General features: G+C 34.0%; 1 protein-coding gene across 2 annotated transcripts in view; it reads right to left on the reverse strand.

Moving 5' to 3' along the window:
* Positions 1 to 1350: 1350 nt before the first annotated feature.
* Positions 1351 to 15913, reverse strand: part of MED14 (mediator complex subunit 14) — a 429754-nt gene continuing 415191 nt past the window's right edge. For both annotated transcript variants that reach the window (XM_090411452.1, XM_090411451.1), the window contains exons 34-36: positions 15734 to 15856; positions 8868 to 9066; positions 1351 to 1588 (exon numbers count right to left, since the gene is read on the reverse strand). In XM_090411452.1, coding sequence (XP_090267578.1) covers positions 1527 to 1588; positions 8868 to 9066; positions 15734 to 15856 — 384 coding nt within the window. In that variant the 3' untranslated portion in view covers positions 1351 to 1526. The remainder of the gene's footprint in view (positions 1589 to 8867; positions 9067 to 15733; positions 15857 to 15913) is intronic.

Raw genomic sequence — 15913 nt, forward strand, 5'->3', positions numbered from 1 at the left:
TCTCAGACCAGATCAGTTTTGCCATTACTAAGTCTCATTAGTGGGAAGCTAGACCTATGGTCTAGCTTCCTACTAATGAGACTAATTATAATAAACACTTCACAAGAAATTATTTCCTTATTTTCATACTAACTCAAATATATAGTATAAATCCAATAAAAATCAAACCTGGCCGAAGTGACTCTCACATTAGTGTATAATTATATATAAGTGCTTTGCATTATGGGATACTTAGAGTAACTTTCTGTAGGCAATGCAGTCAACTGCTCTCTTTGTACAAACAGTAGGTTGTAAAGTGTTTCATGTCCAAACTTTTAATATTTGTTAATGCTAGGGTAAAAACAATGAAAATGATAATAATCATCATCCAATTCCTGACATGCATCCTCAAGGGGTGTACAAGATATGATAGCATTACATGAAAAATTTACATCACCACTAACTTCCTATCTACAATTTTCCTCCAAATCAGTCTGTTATCTGTCAAGACTCCAACATTATCAGATCTTATATTTCTATCTTATAAGGTACTTTTTACTGTGTCAATCCACTTATATCTTGGTCTTCCTCTGGATCTTTTTCCTGCCAAACTGGCAGAGAACACTTATTTTGCTAATTTTTCCTCTCCCATTCTGTTAAGTGACCATACCACCTGAGATTAGCTCTGCTAACAATGAAAATAACAAGAATTTAATTTCTCGTCAAATAAAACATATTGTGGCATGGTTGTTTGTAACAATCTTTAGATGCAGATGATCTTCACTATTCATTGTGACATCTGGTGCTTATTAGAAATTTGAAGTGCCACAAAAAAACACTACTGGTTTCTAGAGTAGAGTTCCCAATTTATATAGTCATTGGTTCACAAAGAGTACTAACATGCCAGAGGTTTCAACCTTTTGTGAGAGGGGACTGGCATTAAACAAACACTTGATACACTGCTTTCAAAAATATTAACATAATAACCTATAAAAGCATAATTTTAGTTTGATTGCAGGTAGTTCTGTAAGATTACTACCTACTCTTACTATCAATGAAGAGTTATGCTCTTAATGGCAAATAATTGACTCGGTATACTATTTGCATGCAATCATGCCAATTCATCTCACACAGTACATTCTATTAACAATATATGTACGTAAAGGGGGGGGAACCTGCAGATGCATACACATTTAAGCAGTCAGCATGTCTGAATCCAATTAACAATGTAAATCAAGGTGAGCATCATGAATACTGCATATCTCTGATGAGTAGTAGCTGATTACAATAAATTACAATTATATTTAATTTGCATTCTTCAAGGTTTATGAGTAAAGTACTGTATCTACATTATAAGAAACATACAACACATTATATTACAAGTTTTTTTTTTTCTTTAAAAGATCCACATTTTACAAGTGAAAATCTTTCACAAATGCATGTGAGAGAGATGAAAGGATGTTTTACGATCTTCTTTCCTATGTACTTATGAAATGATATGCACAAAGTTGTACAAAAGTAGATTTATGTTTTAGTATCATGATATTTTAAATAGGAATGACCAAATTGGTCAACAGTTCTCTGATGGCAGGGTAAATGCTGCATTCGGCTGAAAATAATAAATAAAAAATATAATAAATAAAACACATTCTAACAATGTCAACAAAAATATGGACTTTTTTTTTTAAAACAATGCAACAAATAAAATAATGAATGTATTGTTTTAATAACTGTAATATTTCCATATAAAATTTAACAAGGATAAAGCTATAAAATAATAGAACACTATGATTACCTTCTATCAATTACAGGAATCCCTACTTCAGAAATTTAAAGCCTATATATATCACATATTTCTCCAAACATACTATGTTCTACATTTCATTTTTGTGTAACAAATTCAAATGCAGTTGTAACATCTGGATTGGTATAACTAGTATTGTAAAAATTTATGTACATGTTGATATGTAAGGTTTGAACATATAAATGCTGGAAATTCTTTAATAGAACACTTACTCAGAAGATACCAGATTCCTCCTTGCCCCATGCACGTTAATGCTTCTTGAAGAGAAGATATATACCTTCCAATCTGTAGCGATAATTTTGTCTATAGATTATTCATGTAACAGGCAAAACATACCTAGGTTACCAAATATGGGTGATTAAGCAGATGGGTTCTTTGTAATCAACAGGCTTCAGCTTCAAATCTAAACACAGCATAGATTAGACATGGCCAATTCGCAGCTTGCAAGCTGCATGCAGCTCTTTGGTATCTTTAATGAGGCTTTGTACCATCGACAGTCAATAGTTAGTATGAAGTTAAATATTCTTTTTAATATAAAACTAATCCATAATTACATGAAATCGCAGTACACTTGATGACACTGTTGACATTTTTTTTTTTTTTTTACTGCACTTGTCCCTGCAAGTCTCTCATGTGATCTACAGTTTACTATTTTCATTCATGTTACTGTCAGTTAAGCTACCATACTCCATTTTGTGTGAAAACGCCAAATCAGGGATTTTTACACTTTATCTACTACCTCATTTCTTATTTATAATTGATTTTGTCTATCTTTTTAATATTATTTCATTTTAGTTAATAATTCAAATTAAATAATTGATTCACTATTTAATTAAAAACAAATAACATATCACACATGGCCAGATTGCAGCTTGTAATTATCCTCCAAAAAAACTGATTGCAGTTCTTGAATCTTTGAGATAAATACTAGTGAGAATCCAAATGATAGATTTCACTGACTATGAGATGCCACTTTGCTTATTAAAGGCCTGAAGTGTCATAAAAAATACCATGTTTTATCTCTAAAATAGAGTTTCGAACTCATCATAGTGATGTGTGGTACAGGTTTCTAATTGTGAATATTTGAATCACATGTAAGGCATGACATGGATATTTGTAAAAGATTGTTCTGTACAAGCTTGTATAGCTCCTCAAGTGTTAACCCTTGGCTGCTCACCCTTTTTTAAGACATCATCACTGCTCATCTGGGGGTAAGCTGTCACCCCACGACATTTCTTCTCCCCCTCCACTATAGGTAATTGAAATTGTTTTTATTGCTGCAACCTTGCCTGTAAATCTTCACTTTATGAAGTACATTCCTTTTTAAAAACCCGGTTAGCCATCCTTTGCTAGCTGAAAATTCTTTATCAGCCTGGGAAACGGAAGTAGATGGCTCCAATTGCTTCATCTGTTCATAAAACTGAAGAGCTTTTTGTTTAATTAAATAACCACTTATAGGATTTTTTCTTTGAGATTCTTCAATCCAAATTACGAGCGCTCGTTTCGTTTTTTCTAATAAAGCATCTCTTTATTAGAAAAAATGGATTATTCATTGAGTATAATTTGGCACTTAGTTTTGTGCCAGAAATAACATTTTCGTATTGCAACTTCATTCTTTTTAATTGCTTTTATAGTAGATTCGCCTAAATGAAAATGTTTACCAATCACTGTAGATCCCTCTCCTTTTGCTAAGCGACCTAAAATTACTATTTTCATTTCCAAAGAAATTGCTTTTCTTTCTCCATTGGGCCAAATTAAATCTTCAAAATAAAAATTAGCAAAATTTAGACTTTGCGATAATGATTCAGGAAAACAAGTAAATTAAACTTCATGGATACTCAATGCTTACAAGTTACTCAAGTTATGCCAGAACGTGCTGCAACACTGTTTATTATGTATAATGGAGAAATCCTGAATTTTGCATGAAATATGCACCGCATAACTTCAAAACCGCATAAAAAGAGACCCGAGTGTACTTACTAGTGACCACCATTTTCAGTGAAGTGAAGAGTCAAATAACATGTTTTACAAACATGAATTCTTTTCTTTTAGCTTCTTATTTAGCAAGAAACTGATATAATGTGACAAATCATAAGATAAGAACAAATTACAGTGTTTAACACAATTAGACAAAAAAAAAAAGCAAAGTAAATGAATCATTATATTAGGAGTAGAACACAATTCAATGCATTATATTATTCCAAGAATTTTCTTGCTTTTTAAGAAAATTAACTTAAACATTAGAAAGTCCTTACTACTGAAATAACTGACTTATTATGTAAGGACTTTCACATATGAGTAAGTCTTCTTAAAAAAAGAAAGATAACGAACCATTCTGAAAACCCATATAACTAGACTACTGGTGCGAGTGTAGTAATGTTTGGTGCTCGGTTATCTAGATGTTCTATACAGAAATTAGCTAAAAGAGGGTGGGTGGAGAGTGGAATCCATAAGAAATCATATATTATCATTAGCACATCAGAACAGTATGGCATACTCAAATGCACATATAGCCAGCCAAAGTTCTCCATAATCTCCTTGCCACTTTTAAACCACACATCCAACTAGCAACTTTCATTCATTCTCCCAAGGACAAGTTTCAGACACTTACATAATCTAGAGTGCATAGAAGTTCCATGTGATAACAACTTATGCTACTTTGGACAGGACAACAGAATTGTTAACATCCTGCATGAAGAACATAAAAACTACGCTGTTGTTATCATTATGGGAAGTCAAGATTGGTAGACTATGCTCTAGATAGCCTGTCAAACAAGATTAAATGGAAGAATACTGTGCATATCAGTAGTCATTATAAGTCTAAACAACAATTTTTTATAATCAGCTCCAGCTATGAAACACTTCACTAATGCAATCAATAAGTATGACTGTATTTAGATCTAACTTCTCTTCCTTTTATTCATTCCATGTCCTCTATGAGCCTTGATAGGGCATTAGTTGCTTTTCAATTCAAATTTGAATTGTTTTTCTGACAGCGAGTGCTTGTGTTCTGTAATAAGTATATGTGCTCTGAAGATGCTAATTAGAAATCAAGTGAAACAACTTAAAAAACATTTACATAAAATACATTTGTATTTTGTTTCTCTGGTGTCGTTTATACCTGAATCACTACCTTTCATTATGTCTCTTCAAGAGTTAGAAAACTTAAATACAGATCCATGTCACATTCCATTATTTCTTTACTTTTAATAAAGTAAAAAAAAATCTAGTCCTGAGAATACCTATTTGGTCTGAATTCACCTTGTTCCCAGTTTTGTTTCCACAATTTTTCTTAACCATTCCTCAAGCTTCCCTAGAAAATCTTCTCTGAATATTAAACACTTAGTAGGAAACTTCCACTGCAATTCTCACATTCAGTTTTAGTTCCCTTTCGCACATGGGTTCTATGAGAGATACTCCAATCATCTGGAATTTGGCATTCTGAATTATGGGGTATAACTCATTATAAAATTTTTATACCTAAATATGAGTTTTTCTAACTGAATATTATTAGCTCTGCCTGAATTTCCACATTTCAGGTTTCTGATAGCTTTCAATACATCAAGTATTGATATGTATTCTTGAATTCATTTTTCTCGAATATATGAAGGTGGTCTGAAAAGTTCTCGGCCTCAACCACAGATGGTAACACTATCGGCAAGATTTTTTTTTCTAAGTTGGTACATGTGTCATAAGCATCCATGTGAAATTGCAAGTCATTCAAGCAGTTTGTTTTATACAGCTGTCTGAAGCTAAAGTGTCTGTATCCCTTGAAATGGATAAAATTGAATATTGTGCGGTTATAAAATTCTTTGTAAAAGAAGGTTTAATGCCAAGAGAAATTCATTCGAAGTTCATAAAAGTTTATGGGCACTCTTCTCCTTCATTTTCAACAATTAAGAAATGGGCTGCCGAGTTTAAAACTGGCCATACCAGCCTTGAAGATGATCCATGTGAAGGACGTTCAAAAAGTGTAACAACACCACAAATCATTGAGCAAGTGCACAATATGGTATTGGATGACTGGCGAGTCAAAGTGCGCAAAATTGCTGAGACTATAGGCATTTCAAAAGAACATGTAGGTTATATTTTGCATGAAGAATGGCAAATGAAAAAGCTTTGCACAAGATGGGTGCCTCGCTTGCTCACAGCAGATCAAAAACACACTCGCATGAAAAATCTTTGAACAGTGCTTGGAGCGTTTTAACAAGAATAAAGCTGATTTTGTATGTCGATTTATTACTATGGACAAGACTTGGATTCACCATTACACACGACAATCCAAACAGTAGTCAAAACAGTGGACAGAAGCCAGTTGTTCAGCGCCAAAGAAGACAAAGTCCGTTCCATCAGCAGGAAGGGTCATGGCATTGGTGTTTTAGGATGCTAAAGGCATTTTGTTTATTAATTATCTTGAAAAAGGTAAAACAATAACCGGGGAATATTATTCCGATCTTTTAACCAGACTAGACAAAAAAATTCATGAGAAAAGATCCGGTTTGCAGAAGAAAAAATCATCTTTTCAGGACAATGCACCTGCCCACAAAGGTGTTTTGGCAATGGGAAAATTAAGGGATCTGCACTATGAATTGTTGGGACATCCACCCTATTCCCCAGATTTGATTCCCTCTGACTTCTATCTCTTCCCAAAACTAAAACTCTTCCTAGCTTTGACTAGACGAGCAAGCATTGGCCTTCGATGCACAACACAAAGCTCAATTACTGCCGCACAAGCTTAAGATGTCTTCTGTCTACAAAAATAAAAGCCTAAATGGAATGCTTATAAATGCATGCATTTATTAATAAATAAATATTACTTCTTTCTCAATTAATGAGCTTGCGCAGCAAGCATGGAGAATTCGGCCCTGAACATTGGAGTTGGATAAGGGAAATGGCTACTCAGTGATATTGCTAGACTTTGCAAAGGCATTTGACAGGATTTCACACAGAACTCTGTTGCATAAACTGGAGCAATGCAGATGAATCTGGTTGGATTAGAGGGTAGCTGATGGACAGATATCAAAGAGTGGTTTATGGAGGAGCTGAGTCCAGGAGAAGGCAGGTGACCTGTGGTGTACCAGAAGGTGCAGTACTTGGTCCTCTGTTATTTAATTTCTACATCGATGATATAGGAAATATTCAGTTATTTGCTGACGATGCTAAACTGGGAAGGGATATGGTAAATAAATTAGATCCTGAAGGAAGACTGGGAATGGCTATGGTAAACAAAAACAGATCCTGCAGGAAGACTTAAACCGGCTACCAGTATGAGCTAAGGTAAATGGCTTCCAGTTTAATGTAGCCAAGTGTAAGGTGATGGGAAGAAGAGATCACTAGCTGTGTACTACACTGATTGGAAATAAACTGCAAGAAACTGATGAAGCCAAGGACTTGGGGGTGATTGTGGACAGGGAGTTTAAGTTTAGAGGGCATATTATGAAGATAGTAAAAACAGAACATCGTATTACCTGAAGAACTCACTAACAAGCAGAAATAGAGATAAGTTATCTTTTCCCTATATGTGGCTCTAATAAGGCCATAACTGGAGTACTGTATGCAGATCTGGGCATTCAGATTCCGTGGTGATGAAGAAGTGGTGGCAAAGATCCAGAGGAGAGTGACAAAGATTGTTGCAGATCTGAGAATGGATTGGAGGTCCATGGGCTTCAAAAACTGGCTGATAGGCAAAAAAGAGGAGATATGTTAGAAGCCCCAGATCAGAACTCACAGTCAGTTCTCAGCATTCTTTATTGGCTATGTGGAGTTTCCACCTAGTTATGTAGCTGTGATCCTTAAGTTATCCCACACCCCAATGAATATATGTAATTACTAAATTTCATCTACAAACAAAGAGCATAACAATGTTCAGCATGCTGTGGTATTATTACTACTGTATTACACTCAAATGGAATTCAGCTCAAGAATTAACGGAAGAATTGCTCACATTTTATAATAATATGATGGGTAATGAATTAGACAAGGAAATGAATTGACAGATATCAAAAAGTGGTGTATGTGGAATGTGATCAGTGGTATATTCCAAGGACAGTCCTTGGTCACTGTTATTCAATCTTTTCATTAATGACATTAGGAATGATTTTATAGGACATATATAGCTACTTGCTGATTGATGCAAAGATAGGCAGGGTAGTCAGGAATGCAAATGACATGCAGAACTTGCAGATAATTTGAATAAGATGGAAATATGGTTGCACGTGACAATGACTGTTCTGTTCAGTGCTAGTTGTACTTTGGTGTAATGAGATATTCAATGGCGTATTATATTGATGGGATTATGTCTGAAGAAATTAGGCTAGAGATTTTAGAAGTTTTTAGTAGGTCGGAAGTCGAAGTTACGAAGCCAAGGAAGTAATTTTCCTCTTTTCAAAGATTTGATATGACCTCATCTGGATTATTTTGTGCAGATCTGGTTTCCTGGCTTCAGAGGTGATGACAATACAGTGGAAAGAGTGCAAAGAAGATGTTAAAGCAGACATTATCGGGACTGTGGAATGCAGATTATGAGAAGATATTGAGAATTTGTGGACTGCAGATATTAGAAAAAAGGAGAAAGAGGAGTGATACGATAGACACCTACAAACTTCTGAAGGGGAATACCAGTAGATGGAATTTTTCATCTTATGGAGGGGTGGGGAGAGGATGAGAGGACATCCTTGGAAGCTGAGAATGAATGCAGTCAAGAAATGGGTGAGATTGATTTTTCTCTGATAGAGCAGTGTGTGACTAGAATAGCTTACCTTTAGAGGTGGTGTGTGAAGATAGTGTAAATGATGCATGGCCTCACTTGATGAGCTGCTGAAGGTTTCTTGTAATAATAATAATAATAACAATCGGAAGAAGTTCGCTCAAGATTATCTAAAGCAGACCTAAGTTACACATATATGCAGAAATATTACTTAACTGCATATTTATAGAATAAATTAGCAAAACAAATGCACTCAAGTGTCCTTTACCATGTATTATTTTTAATGTGTGTGTATTACTGAATACACATAAAAATAAGCAAACAATCAAGTTTCATGCTGAATATGCATGAAATTATTGTAAAAAAATTTAAACTTACCCAGCTGAGGATTATAATCTGCAAACCTCTTCAATGCATTGCCAATGATGAAGAATGGATCTGTGGGTGACATAGTGGTAGTATCTTTTCGATCGGCAAGTAATGTGGTGTTTGTATTCATATCATATACAATGGGAACTACTACAGTTTGAGGTTCAGCACCTGTAGGTACATTCAGTCCTACTCTAGTCAACTGGAGCTGTTAAGAATAACGAGGAGATTGTTCATATAATACTTTAAATGCTACTTTAACACAATTATTTTCTGAAGCATTTTCTTTTGGCTATTAAAAATATGGGTATTCAAATTTACATTTGTGAACTATGCAGACATAGAGCACTTATATATTTATATATATCAGTTAAATCATCAATAATATGAATTCTAATGAATTCATATTATATGGAATTTAGGTATTACTTCTCTTTCTGATAATGACACATCATACCAAATCATTTAGTTTGCTCTTTATATTACAGATAATACTAAACACTAGCTTCATTTATGACTGTTCTTTCATTCTTGGACATTACATTGATATCCTACTAAACTTTTATTATATTTTAAATAACCATTATTCATCACATAAATAATATTTATGCAATGAATCTTTAAAAGTTTTAAGGCAATTCAGAAGATTACAAAATTATCAATTTGTCATGAGATGAATTTTTGCATGATGAATTTTCTGTGAACCAAAAGTCCAAAGCCACAGAGGTACAATAAATCTGAAACATGTAGACACAAGAAGTTTAAAATTTTATTTAAAGCAAACATTCTGATTTGAATATAACAGATCATCTTCAGCAAGCAGACAATTAACACAAGTTAGAATAACAGCAATAATGGATTTCAAAAGATGCGACTTGCATGCTAATGTAATACAGTACAGCAGCTCACATGCTGTACTGTATTACACTAGTACTGTAGTAAAAAACAACAACAACAAAAACTACTACTACTTGCAACTAATAAGAAGAACTCTCTCCCAAATTTTAGTAAAAAAAGTAATTATGGTTCAAGTTGGGATGATGTCATAGCACTTTGGCATCCTCGCTGAAGAAATAGTCAAATTTGAAGCAGCTACAGTATAGTAGATAAGTTTTAAAGGATTTCAGCTTATCTCTCACTGTGATCAAAGTTATTATGAGTATGCCACAAATCACTACCATATTTCAAGCAAATATCATACTTAGATCTATATGGTTTCCAGGTTGGACACTTCTTTGCAAGAGACCCTCATTCTTCCTCCCCACCACTCCATTTCCACTTGCTCTCACAGGTGCTTAATGGGATTTAAATTTGGAGAATGAGCTAGCTATGAAAAATGGATAAAACTCATAATATTTCTTAATGATCTATAATTACATCATGTGAGGTATTATTGCCTAAGGAAAATGGGAGGAAGATGATCAAGTTGAAGTGTCATAAGTGGATGTAGCTAGATAGCAAAACAATGTTCAGAAAGATTAGCAATTTCATCCACTGCTCATTAATGGATCAATCCTTTTTCATATATTTCCTTAATTTTATGCTGAAGTCACCATATTCTTGCTTCTTCATTAAGTGAGACATGTCAGTCCATAGAACACATTTTCATTATTGAATAGTTAAATTTCTTTCGCTACACTTACACTATATGTATAAAGGCAAGCTGAATTTTTCTATTTCTTTCTTTATTTCTTTAATATGAATCTCACCCACAAGAGGTTGTAAATTTACTATTTTAAGTATCATGATGAGACAAGCAGAGATGCAAATCACTCAGCCAATCATTCTTAGAGAATAACTTACCTGCAATTAGTCTTATGTATCCAGCTTCATTCTATATACATTTTTCCTAATGTTCAAGAACTTGGATAGCGAAAAAGCATTTCAGAAAAAAATGAATGACCATGACTGTTTATGATGGTTTAAATCCTGCATTAGTGTTTAAGTGATATCCAATTGCGCAGGTGACTCTTTAGCAAATCAGATAAATAAAAGTTGTTAGAAGTTTTTTTTTTTACCTGGTTAGACTATAATAAATTTAATTTAATCCTTTATCCAAGTGTAAGCAAACAAAATTTGCACCTGAAGTATCTTCAGGACTGAGGCAACTCGCGGTAAAGATGGACCAAGCTCTCATCACCCCTTGTCTTAATATCTCCCATAATGCAAAGTGGAAAAAAATTTCCAACATCTTTCTCTGAATCCAGAGTAATTTAATAATAAGGTGGTACACCTTTTGGCAACTCGTATAGGTAAATATGACTTCTCCATTGCTTCTGCCTTAGTATCACCACTTCTAGGTCTGGCTCTCACTGACGAGACCTCAATTAAGGCCAAAACTGGTCTGGGTAGTGGCCCTTCTCTTAATGCATAACATTATACATGTCCACAAGGAGATGAGCTTTACATTATGTGAGATATTAAGACAAGGAATGATGAGAGCTTGGTCCACCTTTACCAGGAGTTGCCTCAGTCCTGAAGATACTTCAGGTGCAAACTTTGTTTGCTTACACTTGGATAAAGGATTAAACTAAATTTATTATAGATAAATAAAAGCTACTCAGAGCCAAATCTGGACTATGTTGGATGAGACAATTGTTCAACAAAATTTAGCAGTTTCATGGACAGACATCAATGCCATGTAGTGCAGCATTACTGTGACATAAGGTTATGCCTTTGTAGTCCTGTGATGAAAATGTAGCATCCATAGAAATTCACATGGAGAGAAGAGGCAAGGAATAAGAAAAGTCTCATTGACTATACTATTGTTGATAGTGATGTTTTCTCACTGGTGCAGGACACCAGAGTATACAGTGGATTTGAAATTGGAAGTGATCACCATTTAGTCCCGAGCAGGATAAAATTGAATTTCATATTGAAAAGAAGATCATGTAAGAAAGTTTTAAAACGAATAAAAGCTGAGCAGCTATCGGATTTGAACTATAGACTAAAATACACAAACATGATTGAAGAAAAAAGGAAAGAGTTTGAGAACAGGAACCAAACCTTGGAGATTCAGTGGCAAGCCCTGAAGAAAACACTGATTGAATCAGCCAGAGTGGCATATGGTGAGGTTGTCTGTAAGGGATAGAAAAATCAGAACGCCATAGTGGACACAGGAAGTTAAAGGGACAGTGAAAGAAAAGAAGAAATCATATCAAACGTTCCTGGCAAATAAGTCAGCTTGTGCTCTTAGAGATACAGAGACAAATGTAAGAAAGATAAACACTATGTAAACTAAACAATGTAAAACTAGCAAAACAAAAGTCATGGGAGGACTATGGTAAGAATATAAAAAATAAATATCAAGGTGGCAAGATATCCTGGAGGTTATTGAAGAGGCTCAGAAATGGAGGAAAGAATGCTGTAAAAGGAATTAGATCACATGAAAACAGCAGAAAAAAAGATATCCTTGAAGTATGGAGTAATCACTTCGAAAAATTGCTAAATGAAACAAGCAGTGATGACAAAAGTGAGCACAAAAACACTGACCAGGCATGCAGCCAAGAATACATATCCATAATTGAAGTAGAAAAAAGCCATCAAAATCCTGAAATGTGGAAAGGCAGCAGGAGTAGATGACATTTGACCAGAAATGCTCAGGTATGGAGGTATAGGGGCTGCACTGCAGAGTTCAGAAGGCCTGGACAGAGGGACAAATTCCAGGTGATTGGAGTAGAGCTCTCATAGTACTCATATACAAAAAGGGAAATAACATACCACTAAAACTAAATATGAGCATTACAAAGGTATTTCTCTACTGAGTATTCCTGATAAGATATATACAAGTAAAATTGAGAAATGGCTGAGAAGGATTGTGGAGGAGAAGCTTGGTGAAGAACAAGCCGGATTCAGACCAAATAGAGGCTGTCAGGATTAGATTTTCACTTTATGACAGATAGGTGAGAAATCATGGGAATATAATAAAAGATCTGTATTTAAGTTTTGTAGATGTGGAAAAGGCATATGACAAGGTGCCGAGAGAGAGAAGCTATTCGAAACGCTACAGTTATATGGTGTTAATGGGGCATTATATCAAGCAATACTTAGTCTTTATTATAGCTGTAAATCATCAGTTAGAATAAAAGATGGTTAAATCATTATCTATATGGATCACATTATAAAGGAAAGTGGTATTGAACCTGATATAAAAATTGGAGATGTTAATGTCAGCTCTTTGCTTTATGCGGACGATGTTATACTTCCAAATAAATCTGCAACAAGTCTGCAAGATTCCCTGACTAAATTGAATAACTGCTGTAATAGATATGATATGAAGATCGTCATTAAAAGGACAATGAAAATCGGCAGAATCATTGAAAATATCAACTGCATTGTGAATGGAGAATCTATAGAACAAGTAAAACATTTCAGCTACTTAGGCACGATTTTTAGTGAAGATGGTAAATTAAATATCTAAATAGATAATAAGATCAACAAAGCTGGTATGGTAGAAGTCAACTGAATAAATTTATATGGAATAAGAGAGAAATTAGCCAAAATACTAAATTAGCAGTATACAAGACATTATTCAAGCCAATTTTCACTTATGGATCTGAAAGTTGGATCAGAAGTAAAACATTTGACGAAAGACTAGAGACCGCAGATATGAGAGTTCTAAGAAAGATTAGGGGCATGAACAGATGGCATCAGTAGCAATATCATATTAAAGACAAGGATATTAGGAAAGAACTGGACATTGTCATCATGCAGGAATGCATTAGCAGAGCTAATTTCAGGTGGTATAGTCACTTAAACAGAATGGGAGAGGAAAGATTAGTTCTCTGCCAGGTTGGCAGGAAAAAGACCCAGAGGAAGACCAAGATATAGGTGGATTGATACAGTAAAAAATGCCTTAGAAGATAGAAATATAAGATCTGATAATGTTGGAGTCTTGACAGGTAACAGACTGATTTGGAGGAAAATTGTAGATAGCAAGTTAGTAACGATGTAATTTTTCATGTAGTACTATCATATCCTGTACAACCCCTTGAGGAATATATATCAGGAATTTGATGATGAGTTATTGATAACTTCCCAAATTTGGAAAGAGAAAGTCCATCAGCACTTTCTTTGAAAAGATGTACAAATTTATGGTTGCTTTTGTGTAGTAATTTAGTTTCCTTCCAGATGATCCTATGGATAGCACCTGTTCATTCTATATACTTGCTGAATATAGAATGAATGATAGCATTGTTCATTCTATATTCAGCAAGGCCAGATTTGTATGTTTTTGAGTTCAAAATAAGATAGGTGTTCTGAAATGCATTTTGCAATGATAAGCCCATCTGTCAAAAGTAGGACAAATTGCAATTACAAGGAATTTGATTACTCCAGGTAGCAATATGCATTGTACTTTATCTTTGATAGGCTTAAATATGGCTGAAGTATCTTTAGGACACAAGCCACACATTCCAAGTTGCCTCTAACATATAGGATAACGACTCCATTTTTCTACATTAGGTGAAAAATGGCTGATTTTTTTTTTTCGATTTTTTGGATTGTAACCATTGAGAAAGAGGATATTTGATGGTATCAATTTTTTTGTTGAAGAGACTCAGATGAGGAATAGACTATGTCAGCTCTTAGTAGGCATTTAATAATACCATATTTCTGTGAGAGGTAATATGCTGATATTTGATGAACATAATGACTAGAGAAAGTAAGTTCACAGTAGATGAAAGTGGATATGGAGTTATCTGTTTTTTTTTTTTTAAAGGATAGAGCCTTCTGGTCAGTAAAACCTGGGTTCGATTCCATCCATGACATGAGGAACCTTTATCTGGACTAAAAACAAGTTAACCGGTCTCATTCGGAGGCGGAGGGTTTTTGATCCCTCAGAACAGGCTAGGAGAACACATGCAATTTTCAGACAAAAAAAAGTACATTATAACCAATAACTTGATGTTGGTTTCATAAGACGGTGGTGTACTATCCACACGGACTCACAGCCGCTGTGTCATCATACACTAATTAATTAATTTAAAAAGATATCAAGAAAGGATAAAGTTCCATTTAGTTCTATTTCTATAGTGAGTTTGATTCTGAGATATAAGTTATTTACAAGTCATTCCTACTATGTTATATAAAATACCTCTGGTTTTATTTCAAAAACTTGAAAATTGAAACTTGACTCTTGTGGTTTAATGGTCATTTTTGACTTTACCTCATCCTCCACCAACATACCACTAAATGATACTTCAGAACTTCTATCTGCTGTCTTTCCATCACTCATTATGGAACTCTAAGTTCATTATAAATTCAGGATATTTCAGCTGCGATGAGAAACTTTACAGGCAATGACAGACTGTGGCAAATTCTATACTTTCCTCAACTTTTATTTTCCTAAATTCTATAAATCAATATCAATAAATATTGATTTATAGAATATATCAATAAATAAATACATATGAATACTTGAGGCAGAAAAGTTATCAAAAGCCTATGTGAAAAGAATCTTTAATTTCATATTATTAACAATAATATGAAATTAAAGATTTCATATTACTTTTAATAAAATATAATCACCAAGATGAAATATACAATTGCTTTGAAAAACCACTAATTGAGTACATGCACTGTTTTGTCTTAGAACTTAGAGGGAGGAATTAAGTATAATATTTTATGCCACAGCCCTTCAACCCCCCCCCCATCGAATTATTCTCACTTGCTGAGCTAACTTGCAACGAAGATGATTCAAACTCGCATAACTCATGTTGTTTTTTTATAACTCTAAAGAACTCCATTTTGCTATGTGACTAGCTTTTTATAAAAAAATTGTTTTAACAAGATTAAAAAAAGCTGTTTAATACCTTTTTAGTTAATAATCACAAATATCAAATTTTTTAATGTCTTCTTCTACTAATGATACTTACAAAAAACAACATTTTACTCTTTATCATTACAACAGCTGACATGCCTGGAGGAGCATATGATGGTGCAGCTGGAGGAAATGTCAAGCACCAATGCACAGCCCACTTCAGTGGCCTGTCAGGAAACTAAAAAAAAATAAATATTTAAAATAATAATTAACAAAATAATTAATGCTGTTAGAT

Source organism: Typopeltis vanoorti, chromosome 21 (genome assembly GCF_054136105.1).
Source record: "Typopeltis vanoorti isolate ZY-2024b chromosome 21, IOZ_Tvanoo_1.0, whole genome shotgun sequence".
NCBI classification, from domain to species: domain Eukaryota; kingdom Metazoa; phylum Arthropoda; class Arachnida; order Uropygi; family Thelyphonidae; genus Typopeltis; species Typopeltis vanoorti.